Source organism: Pleuronectes platessa, chromosome 5, assembly GCF_947347685.1.
Source record: "Pleuronectes platessa chromosome 5, fPlePla1.1, whole genome shotgun sequence".
NCBI lineage: Eukaryota > Metazoa > Chordata > Actinopteri > Pleuronectiformes > Pleuronectidae > Pleuronectes > Pleuronectes platessa.
This window is the reverse complement of record NC_070630.1, coordinates 12,761,784-12,774,637: the sequence shown is the minus strand read 5'-3', so window position 1 is coordinate 12,774,637 and position 12,854 is coordinate 12,761,784. Positions and strand designations below refer to the sequence as shown.

The window sequence follows — 12,854 nt, the reverse complement described above, 5'->3', positions numbered from 1 at the left end:
CACAAGAGAGGGGGGGGGGACGACATACAACACCGCCAATCAATAAAGTCATTATCAAAAGCCACGGATGAAAACACCCTAAAAAACTGCTGCATCTTAAACAGTGATTCTCATCCGAGGCCAAATCGTTTTGGTGCAACAGAGATACAGGGATACTCCAACCAACCCCCACCCCCTAGATGTACCTGACCTACAATGACAGCCTGTTGTCACACTGTTTTGCACGATTTGGGTTTTCGTTAACACAATGCAGTGAATCATGCTCTTCAATTAGAGGAACGACAGCGGCTTTTAGGTCACAGCTTGTGAAACCCCAAAAAACTGATGTCCACCCAAATAGATCCGCCCATATGTGACTTTAACAAAGGACGACTAGTCAAATGTGTGCAGCACAGTCTGTCTCAAGTCTTTGAGGTGCAGCAGCAAATCTGGATATGAAACACACTGCACTTTCGACCAGCAAAAGCATGAGAGATTAGGTTCCTCGTGTCATCTGGAGTATCTCTGTGCTAACCATCTGCTGTTTACATTTTTATTACACGTTTACTGCAGTGAAAAGTACTAGTCTAGTTAATTCTCCTCGTAAAAGCAAGTACAGACATAATATCTACAGCGGTTAGGCTCATACTGACACTCAGTGGTGTGGCCATATGATTTGAATAAATAAAAGTGAACCAAACAAAACAATAAACAGCACCACAATAGCAGTTGGTGCCAGCCACTGTTTCCATCATTGCAGTGGGGGAAGGGGGTCATGTAAAAATGGGGTTGGGCTTTAGCCTCTATAGCTCAAGCCACGGGGATATTTCATTTCCCAACCTGTGCAATAAGCTTCCCCCTGTCAAAATCTACAGAGCACATTCCACTGTATGGAACTGCTGTCCTCGCAGGTATGTGGGATCAAGGTAGGAAGACCTGGTGTGATGCAGTGGCATGTCTCTGCTTCAATGCCAGTAGGAAACTGATTTATTGTCCAGGTACTAAAATCAAAGAGGAGTTTCAGTGACGCAAATAATATTCATGTACAGTATATCGCAATGGATTAGGCGGCTGCAGACTGATCCCTCTGTATCACTTAGTGTGTTCTTCCGACCATGACACATCATCCAGCCTGCTGGTCTTAGCAACGGTGTCCAACCTTTAAGGCTTTAAGTTGACAGATGCCTCAGATAAGGTGATTACTTGACGGGGCTGAGGTCTTGTCTAAATCCAGAGATGGTTTTAATAGGCGTAGGAGAAGGTTCGCTTTAAAGGCTTAGAGGTAATAGTGATGTCGAAAAGTGTACAGGGATCACGGATTGCCTGTTCATCTGTGCACACCAACAGTGGCAGGCCTTCTGGACAAGTGGTACTTTGCTGTCTGCAGAGAACTCCATTACCCATGCTGAGATCAGCAGAGTTTCCATTAAGATATGTCCTTCCCTTAGTAATTAGGTTGTATAACACGGTTATTACTGAGCACACATCACCACAAAGCAAAAGCTTCACTCTAACCAAGCAAAACACTATTTTTAAAAACACACAGCATCAGCATCATAAGAAAATAGAAAAACTTTAACCAGATCTGACAATGAGAGGACTCTATTTGTGCATGTGAAGTGCAGACAGTGCATTAGCAGGATAGAGAGAGTGATTGTGTGGTATACCTGTCAGTGAAGCTGGACTGTGTGTCACTCATTGGGCTTCCGGTTCTAGATTTGCAGCAAATTATATCCTTTTAACATTTTCCAGAGTGCGATGAGGCGATTTCCCTGCAGCGTCCTTCTCTGTGGCATTCGTCTGAAGTAGGCAGGGATTTTGTGGAAAATATAAGACGGTGCTGATAATAAATTAATCTGAGGAGACTGTTTGGGTTGTTGTTGTTGTTGTTGTTGTTGCAGTCCAAATACTGACGCTACCTATACGGAATATATCGATCAATACTCCTGGGCAAAAACCCTAACCCCCCAAAAATCGGGTAGCAGCGAGGAATCGACAGTGCAGAGCTTAAAACATGAACCGGGGCCTCTGTCGTAGTAGCTTGTACAGTCAGATGATATCACAACCCCGGCATCCAACTATATTTTAGCAACAACAACGAACGCACACTGCTTCCGGCTGGCACAAGTTTGTCGTGCATGTACGAACTCCTCGTGTGAATCCCTTCAGCCTCCACGTCTCTCGAAAATGTCCTGCCGATGTGGAGCGTGTAAACAAATCTGTGTTCCCAGTGAAACAGACACCGTGGCCCTGCGACGGAGTCCCGGCTGCCACCACCCCTGCTCGGGCTGACTGGCCTCGGTGCCTAGATGATCTCCGAAGATGCTGGGAATTCCTCCAGTCCCATTTGGTGTCCCCGGCTCCCGGAGGTCTGCTGCGGCTGCGGGGACGAGTCTCCCGTGACCAGGAGAATCGCTCGACACCCGAGAGGAAAACGACCCGGTTTTTTGATATATATTTTTTTTTTTACACAATGCGCGAGACGCTGGATTGAAAAAAACCCGAAACCGATTAAATTGTGTATTTAATAAAAAAGGGAAATAAAAGAGCCCATTCGCTTGTGAGAGAGCGGTTCTCGCGGGGAGCTGGCCGCGGCTGAGTATCGCCAGCTAGCAGCTAACAAAACAGATGAGCTCTTTCAGCAGAAAACTTTGCTTCGTGTGCAAACTAAGCGAACTCCCGTTCACAACAATGAACCGGCCGACCACCGAAACATACATGTACACAAGCCCGCATCAATGTTCGCCCGGCTTCCGACGTGTCCCCGTGTTGTGTCCTTCGGTAAAAGAAAAGAAAAACGCGTCTCCTCGAGCAGGAGGGAGTCCGGGGGAAGTCGGTTAGCTCCGCGGCGCAGCGCTCCTTGACTCCATGTTTCCACGATTCGGTCGTTTCTCGGCAGAATTCCCGTGGATGGAAAGCAGGCTAGCTCCGTGGCCAGCTAACGGGACAGAAAGTAACAGCCGTCCTCCGAGAAGCACGACGAAAAAACACCGCACGGGAGGCTCAGAACTCCGGGGGAACACCACACGCTGTTTTTCCGAACGCCGGGCGTTATTCGTGCGAGGACACAACTTGGTAAAAGGTACCACAAATTCCACTTTCTGCCGCTAGCAACGCCCTAGCCTGCTAGCTGCTGGAGTCCTGTAGCGCTTCCACCAACCACTTCCGCCGGGAGAGGAGAAAACTCAGCAGTGTTCCAGCTGAACGTTACAATGTTACACAAAACATGACAACACAATCAAACCGGAGCACAAAGACCACAACAGCACTGGAAGCCCACTTCCGCCACTGGCATGAAGGAAATAAAAACCCTCTATCTCATAATTATGACTTAGTATCTCATAATTCTGAGATAGTATATGATTATTATGACTTTGCATCTCATTACTATGACTTAGTATCCCATTATTATGACTTTGCATCTCATTACAATGACTTAGTATCCCATTATTATGACTTAGTATCTCAATATTATGACTAAATATCTCTTTTTTTAGTTTGTACTTACTTTCTCATAATTATGACTTCGTATCGCATAATGATGAGATACTGGCTGTGGGGGTGTGCAGCAGAGCAGGGAAGCCGTGGTCAAGACTCTCAGCCGTGGGCGGCTACGCATCGAGTCAGAGACTCATAATCGATTCATGTTTCCTGCTACGTTGATCGTGTGAGCGATGTCCAGCGCTGCTCCAGGATCAGAACAGACGCTCATTCAAGGTCCTCTCGTCCTGTGTGTGTCGGAGTCTGTTTCCTTCTCACTTCCCCTCTGACCTGCGCTCCCTCTACACTTGTACAATAAACACCACCACTGATCACAAGTTATTAGGACACGTACAGGACTGACGTTTACGCTTTGTCCTTTTGTCAGAGGATTATTCAAAAAGTACACATTTTCAGTACTTCATGGTATTTGTGGCAGTAGTCCAACTGTATCAGTTTCATGAAGAACTTGTGGTAAAAAAAGCAGAAGAAGCTCAGTCTTGTTCTGTGGAGGGGATTTTGACACAGGAATACTCAAAGCCTACACAGTGTCAGTACTTTGATGTAAAAAAGAGCTCCTCTAAACCTCAGAACCGCTTACCAAAGATTACCGTAAACGTTCAATCAATTGCGCAAGCGAGAAACAACAGTCGGTTGTTTGACAATACAAACACGAGAGGCGGCTGGCTTGACCGCAATCTCTCAACCATGGCTTCCCTGTTCTGATGCGGTCAGAGTAACAGTCAGTAGGAGCAGTCATACTTATGAGATACTAAGTCATATATATGTGTCTATATCTGTATATAGACACACATATATATATATATATATACAGATATAGACACATATATATGACTTAGTATATATATATATATATATATATATATATATATATATATATATATATATATATATGTGTGTCTATATCTGTGTATATATATATATATATATATATATGTGTGTCTATATCTGTATATGTATATATATATGTGTGTGTGTGTGTATATATGGGTATATACATATATATGTGTGTGTGTGTATGTGTATATATATATATATATATGTGTGTCTATATCTGTATATGTATATATGTGTGTGTGTGTGTGTGTATATATGGGTATATACATATATATGTGTGTGTGTGTGTGTGTGTATGTATATATATATATATATGTCATAAAATAAAGTGACTGTAGAACAATTTAAACCCAAACATTCTCAGTTGACTGGTATCGAAAAAAATAAAACACACACACACCTGTATATATATTTATAATATATCATATAAGTTGTGGCACTAATGTGCACAGTTATGGATTATGACGGTTAAAGTCAACAGGCTAACCAATTGATTGACTGTCCCACAACAACAACAAGTCTATATGAGATCAATAAAGACAATAAATTGATAAGTGTAATCATCAGTGTTTAGACCATGAATCAAATGGGGGTTCTTTTCAGTCATCAAGCAAAAATACATTATTGGTTCCAGCTTCCGGAAGGTGAAGAATCCCTGTTTTTATCTTGGTACAGACATCTTTTTGTTATATACTGTTAGTAATCAACGACTTTCTTGAGTTCACTAGATTAATTGATAGTGAAAATTATTATTAGTCAGGGTTGTTTCCTTAGATATTGTTTGATTCTTCGTTACCAAGGTAGGAACACTCACTTCAAACAATCCACTAAGGAGACACTTCTTTTAATGAGGAAGATTAACTTGTGTGTTGTTGTTGTTGTTCTATGATTAGTCCTGCTCATGGCTTTCTTCCTGTCTGTGGTTGGTCTGGGACTGGATGAACAGTCATTATGTTCATTATTTACGGCTTACAGTCCAGGCCTTTGTCCTCAATCCACAAGGAGACACTCCTATTCTAATGAAGCGTCCTGAGACAGCAGGACAGAATTAGAAGAACAGAGGTAAAAACACAATAAAACACTAGTGTGTGTGTGTGTGTGGGAGGCAGATAATTGAAAACACAAAATAAATGTGTCTATTTGGAGTCTTTTATTCATTTCGAAGAGTTTATTTAGTTTAAAAAATCATCTACAATCTATTGCAGATTCAGAGTAGACAAGATTTCATGACCAAGGTCCACATTTGAGAATATATTCAGATCATAGCATCACCAGATAAGTTATAATCATAATTAATAATTAAAAAATGTCATGTTATATCGAAAAAATATTCACTTTAGGGGAGTATTGCCTAATGTCATTGTTGTGAAAGTATTATTTTGATAATATATTGCACTCACTGGTGACATTGACAGAAATGCTGTGGTAAACTCAACTTTGCATAATGGACCTGAAACCTAATTATGTTCTGATATGGGACATTTAATGATTTCGTTAGTAAAATTTTTTTAACTTAATTGTGTTGCCGTTTTGTTTAAACATTTGAAAACGTTTAGTTTTCCATGTTAAACAAACTTTTTTTTTCACATGTTGATATAATGTATAAACAAATACTTTAAAAGGTGTTGCGTACTTAAAAAACAAAAACAAACACAAACAAAAAGCACTGACAACAGTCAAGTGTTTCAATGTATCTGGGATTTTCTTGTCATCCTGATGGAGTAGAAAGAACAATACATATTGTGGAAGTATTTGATAAGAAACCTAATCATTCAGTTAGTGTATATTGTAAATTTAAAATGACATTTAGAATGTCATATATGTTTCAGAAATGACATACTAGCACTTGAAAGCAACTACAATGAAATGCTACCTTATAGATTAGGGTTGAATTCTGTGATTACGAATATTAGGTAATTGAAAAAATAAATAATACACAAAATATAATACAAAGAATGGCCTGACAGCACAAGTCAAGAAACCAGTGCTGCAAAATCACGAACCACTAGAGGTCAGCATAAACATGCTGTGCTTAAATTATTCTTTAAATGGTCTGTTCACCCAAAATTACAGATATCTCACATACCCCTCGTGTTATCTTCAATAAAGGATGGTGCTGTAATTGCTGCCGTTATACTGATACCGTTATATTATTGGATCTATCAGACTATTATAGTACTTTTATCAGACAGTGCTTAAATAAAGCAGTTACAGGGCTACGCCTTGTCTCTCCTCTCCCTTCAGCTCAACTGAGTTCAGTTAAACGTCCACTCGTCTTCTCTGTGAGGAGTGCTTTCTTTCCCTCACCACTTTGTGAAGGTCATTGAGACAATGTATATTGTGATGAGGTTCTCAAATTAAATATAATTGAATGGAAGAGTATTTTCAGTGAGCTGGGCTACAGTGTTGAACAGAATCCTGCCACTTATGAACCAGATGTATTAAGTATTAGACAGTTACCTTTTCAAGGCATCATACAGTGCAGTCCTGTGGTACCTACGTTTCATATATCATTTATAAAACTTCCCCCTAAAATGTTCCCTAATGCATTAAAATGAACACAAATGGCCAAATATTGTGTTGGATTAATTCTAAAAAGGACGATACAATCAAAACAGACCAGTTTTGTTTTACTAGAAGTATAATGTAGCATTGGGTAAAGTTGCCATGCTGTAAAATCATTTCTTTCTTGTTTCAACACTGCCAAATGACTGTCTGTTTCCTCACTGATCAGTATTACCCTACATAGACGATTTGACACCCTCATGTGGACAACATGGGAAATGTCAGTACAGTGTCAGCTTATTCTGGAGTTTTAGTTGGAAATGTGTTGCCAACTCTGCCATGGAGGTTATGTTTTAAACATCTGGCTGTTTATTTTTTGGTTTATTTGTTCGCAGTATTACACAAAAACTCCTAAACTTATTATAACCAATTACTGTGGAGAGACGGAGCCTGGGTCTGCGAGGAACCCATGCATCCAGTATTTTGTTTCTCTTTCTTTAGGAGAAATAAATAGTTTAGGTTGCCAGACTATATTTCTACTATAATAAATACCCAATTATATGTTCGACCTTGGAGGACGTACAGGCTCTACTCTCTAGTAGGCACTCAACTCCTTAGTTTTATATGTATTCACAGGCATACAAACCATATATCAGAGATTTATTTCATTTCACATAAGGAGAGAAATAACAAAAAGGCAAATCATGAATCCCTAAACTGAAAATGGTTACACACACACACGCCCCCACACAAACACTCTCACTCACAAATAGGGAAATACATTCACATAACTAAGGCACACACCAGTTAGATTTTTACTGTCATGGATACAATGTTTATGCTAGTATGATAATAGCAGCCAAGTAAAGAGTCATTATAAGACATCACATTTCAATCCAACATATATGTGAAGATAAATGGGTCTTGAGCACTGTAAAAAAAACATGTGCACTAAAATAACAAAGATGATACAGTCACAATAATAAGAAAACATGTACAAAGTCTGGGCACCGAGATGACAGAATTAGCTTTGCAGGGAACAAATGCAGTCTTAGAGTGGTTCTAGTCATGATATTATCTCAAGTCAACAAGTACCATCTTCACACAATGAGGCATTTGTGTATTGTATCCGATGAATATGGTGTAACTCCATTTTAAAACACTGAATTTAATATTTTTCAATTAGTTAATACTACAATACGGAAAACAATTTATACAAATCACACATTAAATACTCAAACCAATGTTCACTTGGATAAAACTCTTCACATATGTAATTGAATTGTGCAGAAATAATTTGTACGGCAGTATGCTTGTTATTGTTAAATTGGACAATAGTTTTTTGCTAAACAATAACCTGATATCATTATATCATCTCAATGTGGCTTTACTGAAAGTCAAACAATGATGGATATTGCCCAGTCCTGGTTGTATGTTTGTGTGTGTGTGTGTGTGTGCATCTTGTGTTAAGAATAAATCTATGAATCCACCATTTCGGGCGATGTTAAGAAAAGGATGCTTCTGTTTGCGTGACTGCACAGGTGCTGGCTCAAAAAAAACTGGAGCAGAAAATGCACAAAAGATCAGCTCAATGTACAGATAACAATAAATTCAACTGAACTGTCAAGTGCTCTGTGAAACTGCAAGGTTACTCTGTTGAATAAATATGAATAAGGGTCTTTCAGTGCTTTCAGCGTGAAACCTGAAATCAGACACTTCACTGTGTAAACTTAGAATGATGACACCAATTCATAGATTCAAATGGAATGCAAAATAAATAGCATTACCAGTGCAGACCTCTGTATCAGAGAGTGGTGTCTCTCCATGAATCCACGTACATAAGTGAAGTAAAATAAGTGGAAATATTTTGAGCAGGCTCTGGAATAGGAGTTCAGACAGCAGGCAAAACTTACAGGCATTACTATACATTATGATAAACAAAGTAATGAAGCTCATCACACACATTTCTCTGGAATTCACTTATCTTGCCTTCCAGTCTGACTTCATCTCCCTGAGTACACCTTTCCCATCTGCTCAAAGTTTAAAAAGAAAACCCCACAAGAATCCAAGGAAACCAATCCTTATGTTTTCTATGTGCTTTATAAATCTTTCACAAGGATCATGGATAGTACATGTAAACTATGTCTTTACTAATAGTGAACTTCCCACAACCACATACGACAAGGCAACAGTTCAGTCCAACTGAAAGCAACATTTGCTCGTGGGATTATAGAAAGTGCTTTGGTTTTCTATACCGTAAACTACATCTGTGTTGTTCCCGCACCAGTAGGCTACCGTTTACATCATAAATCTAACACGTGTTCAGCAGCAATCACAACAAATCCCACAGGGTATTTCCTAGCATAGAAAATTAGGATTGAAAAATATCCCGCTTTAAAAAACAAACTCAATCAAACATAAAAAAAAGTCGATCTTTGTCCTTTCCCTTGCAGCTCCCAAAACAAAATGTAAAGGGAAATTTACTATATAAAGAAATGTAGAATCAGTCCATCTTCCCTTCATGCCCATTAGCTGCGACCGTCTCCGGCTGCTCTCTCGGCTGCTGGTGCCAGCTCTTGCTTTTTCTTCTGGCGAATCGAACAATGTCCACCATGAACACCCAGGAGAGAGCGTACATGGCCACTCCCCCGCACTTGATGAAGAATCTGGGTCTCGGGGAGATCAGCTCACAGTACAGCATTGTGCCTCCCACGAAGATTCGCATCACCACGAAGAGCAGCACGAACAGGACGTCCACAGCGTTCCCCAGCTGCGACCGGTAGTGTCCCGTCTGTTTGAGGAACCAGCGTGCCTGCAGGAGTGGGTTTGTGATTTCACTGCCGAAGAGGACCGCACACGACTCGATGCCAGACTCCCCCAGCCACAGGGTCAGCAGGATTCCCAGGATGCTCATGGTGTGGTGGGCCAGCATAACGGGTCCCTCTGTGCGGAAGTACACGCACCAGGCCATGTCGAAGATAAAGTAGCCCAGGCTCACCACCATGGCACTTATCTGCAGAGGGGTGTTCTTAGTACCTGGCAGTCACAGAACAGAACAGAAAGAAGTTTGAGCTGGGGTATTTACAGAAAGAAGAAAAACAACCTGCTGAATTTTCAATAACGTGAAGTTTAGTTATCAAATAAAAAACAGTGACAAATGATGTCGTCAATAGAACTGAATATCTAGACCAAATAAAATTCAATAACATTATTAGCAGATTGGCAGTTATACTGCATATTCATTTAATCTACATATATAGATCTGAGTGGTCAATGGCGATATTAGGAGACCAACCATAAACAACTATAAATAAAGAGAAAGCACAGGTACAACCAAATATATCTCAAGAATTAAGATTAAAAAAATTCAACACTTTATAAACACCTTTTCCGTATAGTTTATAATGTAAGACAAACATCAACAGAAATACTGAAACTAAAAAAGCTTCCAGAGCAAATCTGAAGAATCGATATGTGAAACATTGTTTGTATTTGTTTATGAATACACAAGTTGGGCTCTAATTGATATCAAAATCATTATGACAGCCCTTCCTGTTAGTGTTTATCTTTAATTATATTATACAGTCCCAATGAAATAAAATGTTAGAGTTTCCTGATATGAATCCACTGAAGGTGAGCGTGGTACCTGGATAGGTGAAAGGCCAGGGTCCATCCACATAGCCTATATATGCTGTGATGCAGACTGCCAGGATGCCATGTACCAGGGTGACGAGGCGGCAGTTCCACTCATAGCTCCGGGAGCCGTTGACATAACACACGATAAAGTAGAAGCAGGCCCAGCAGGAAAGGCACAGGAGTGAGTAAACCACGAGCAGTGCCATCTTCTCTTCTGAAGACAAAACAAGCAGGAAAAAGCTGCTAAAACAAACTCACAGTTTCTTTCAGAAAGCTTGCCAGTCAGCGATCGTCCGGCCGACTTTGAATCACATCACACGGGGAGAGAAAAGAGCCTGGAGGCACATCTTGCTCAGTAATATCGCTTACAGTAGAAAGACACAGCATTAGCCTCCAGAGACGCGGACTGTGCAGCCCTTTGTGAGTAACCAAACAAATAGCCTTTGCTTGAACTATAATAGCACTATAGTTGGCCGGGCCGAGGGTCTGGTGGGGTGAGGGGGACGTCTCTTCATCTGCTGTGACGTTTGTACAAGGAGGTAAGACCATGCGATTGACAGGCCTACCCTCACAGGACTGGAGCGGGACCCACTCTTTACTCTCAAAGACATAGATTCAAAATAGATGCGAGGTTAGTGGGCGCTGAGCCACAGAATGCTCCCACCGGACATGTGAACTTTAAAAAACTAAATAAATCCGTCTAGGATTGTATTGTTGTTGCCTTGGTTGCTATGTGAAGCTCAATTAACACACAAGTGTCAGGACGTCATGCAGAGGTGAAGCAGTGATATTGCATGTAGCAGAAGAACTCAGTTTGGATGCATTAAAGTAACATAATGATCTAAACACTTGTTCAAGTATTAAAAATAGTTATAGACATATATAAGACACTTGATTTGTATGAATGTAAAAAAAACTTGCACTCATGTGTATCTCCAGTTATTATTTGGATTATGCTTTGGTTGAGGATGAGTGTTATGTGTGATAAGGGTGACCCTAACCTTTTTCTGTCAATTCATTTATCTATTTGTTGTTGTTGGATGCACAAACATATGCCAAAAACAAACAAACATAAAGATATGGCAATACAATTATATTTTTCTAGAAAAGAAGAAAAATTGGACATGGACATGCACAGACAAACAGACATCAAATCATAAATAACAAATACAATAATTTATTTGTTATTTAACTGAAAATGATATAACTGTGTCAGAGCTGTGATATTTCTGTATTTTATATCTATACATCTATATTTCTCTATCTATCCATCTATGTAACCGTTTTATTCAGGTGCAAAAGAGATACAACAGATGGTTGTAATTCATTTGTGCCTGTTTACTTATTATTCCTGTGTGTTTTATAACCTCTGTGCTCTAGGTGGCAGCCCTGTCTAAGATTCTTATTTGACATTTCCCTTAATTAAAGTTAACAGAATGATACATTATTAGGACAGTGTCAGTATTAAACAATGAGTTGTGTGGAAGCAGACATGAAAGTCTTTGGGATTTTCAGGTTACACAAAAAAAACTAATTGAGATCATTTTTTAGGCTTTAATTGCGTTCCCATGGAAACCTCAAGAGCAGTGAGGCAGAGGGGAAGAAGCTGAGCTGATCTGAGGATGTGTCTAATTCCTCGTCTAATCCAGCGAATACACGGTACCAGCAGCTGACGTCAGTGAACTGGGAGTGGCAGCGGGACCTCGGCTCATCCCTGGTTTCCATCCGGCCGCTCAGTTAGCTGGATCAGGGCAGTTAGCATAACCACAGAGAGGCTAACAAAGCGCTAAGCTAAGTAATGGAAGGGGGGGGGGGGGGGGGGGGCGTCAATTACCTTAAAGGGAAACATGGGGCAGCTTCTTCACTCGGGTCCTGGTTGGGGTGTTTATCTGGAGGAGACTGTCAAAGACACACGCAGACACACACACTCCTCCATCTGCTGCTTGTCCTCCTTCATCGCTGATTCCGCCGGTGGCAACAACAGCAGCTTTCCTCAGCATCCCTGGATGCGTCCTGCACCTCACCAGCCACCGTACATGCACATGGAGCAACTAGTGATAAAAGCAAGGGGTGGGCCCTAGTGGTATTATCCTATACTGCACTGTAGTTTAAATATTAAGCCAGGATTATCTAATGTTCAATAGAAAATACATGTTTCCAAATTCTACTCCATTTGTTCCCCAAACACTGGAAGCTGTCTCCTCTCTTAAAAAGCGACAACTAGCGGTCAACGACGCAAATTACACGCAGCATTTCCAGCACCAGTTGCTCAAAATGGAAGAAATTCGTTGTATTAATATAACAAACGCTGCACAATAGTTTAATGGTTTCAGAGAACTTGCTACCTGCTTGACCTAATTGTTTGAGTCGTTAAATGGTTATTTGAACATGAGCAC

At 40.5% G+C, this 12,854-nt stretch overlaps 2 protein-coding genes across 6 annotated transcripts in view; both read right to left on the bottom strand.

Annotated features, from left to right (window-relative positions):
• The window catches only part of arhgef12a (Rho guanine nucleotide exchange factor (GEF) 12a), a 37,643-nt gene extending 33,807 nt beyond the window's left edge, over positions 1 to 3,836 (bottom strand). For 2 of the 5 annotated variants that reach the window (XM_053422661.1, XM_053422663.1), the window contains exon 1: positions 3,488 to 3,836. In XM_053422661.1, the coding sequence (XP_053278636.1) occupies positions 3,488 to 3,516 (29 nt within the window). In that variant the 5' untranslated portion in view covers positions 3,517 to 3,836. Of the gene's footprint in view, positions 1 to 1,646; positions 3,252 to 3,487 lie in introns of those variants that run through there. The other 3 variants (XM_053422659.1, XM_053422662.1, XM_053422660.1) reach the window with 2 other exon arrangements.
• Positions 3,837 to 7,781: 3,945 nt separating this feature from the next.
• Positions 7,782 to 10,664, bottom strand: tlcd5a (TLC domain containing 5a). Its single transcript, XM_053423357.1, has 2 exons — positions 10,469 to 10,664; positions 7,782 to 9,858 (listed from the first exon to the last, which is right to left on the bottom strand). The coding sequence occupies exons 1-2, from the start codon at positions 10,662 to 10,664 to the stop codon at positions 9,326 to 9,328; spliced, it is 729 nt and encodes a 242-aa protein (XP_053279332.1). The 3' UTR covers positions 7,782 to 9,325.
• Between the last annotated feature and the right edge of the window lie 2,190 nt (positions 10,665 to 12,854).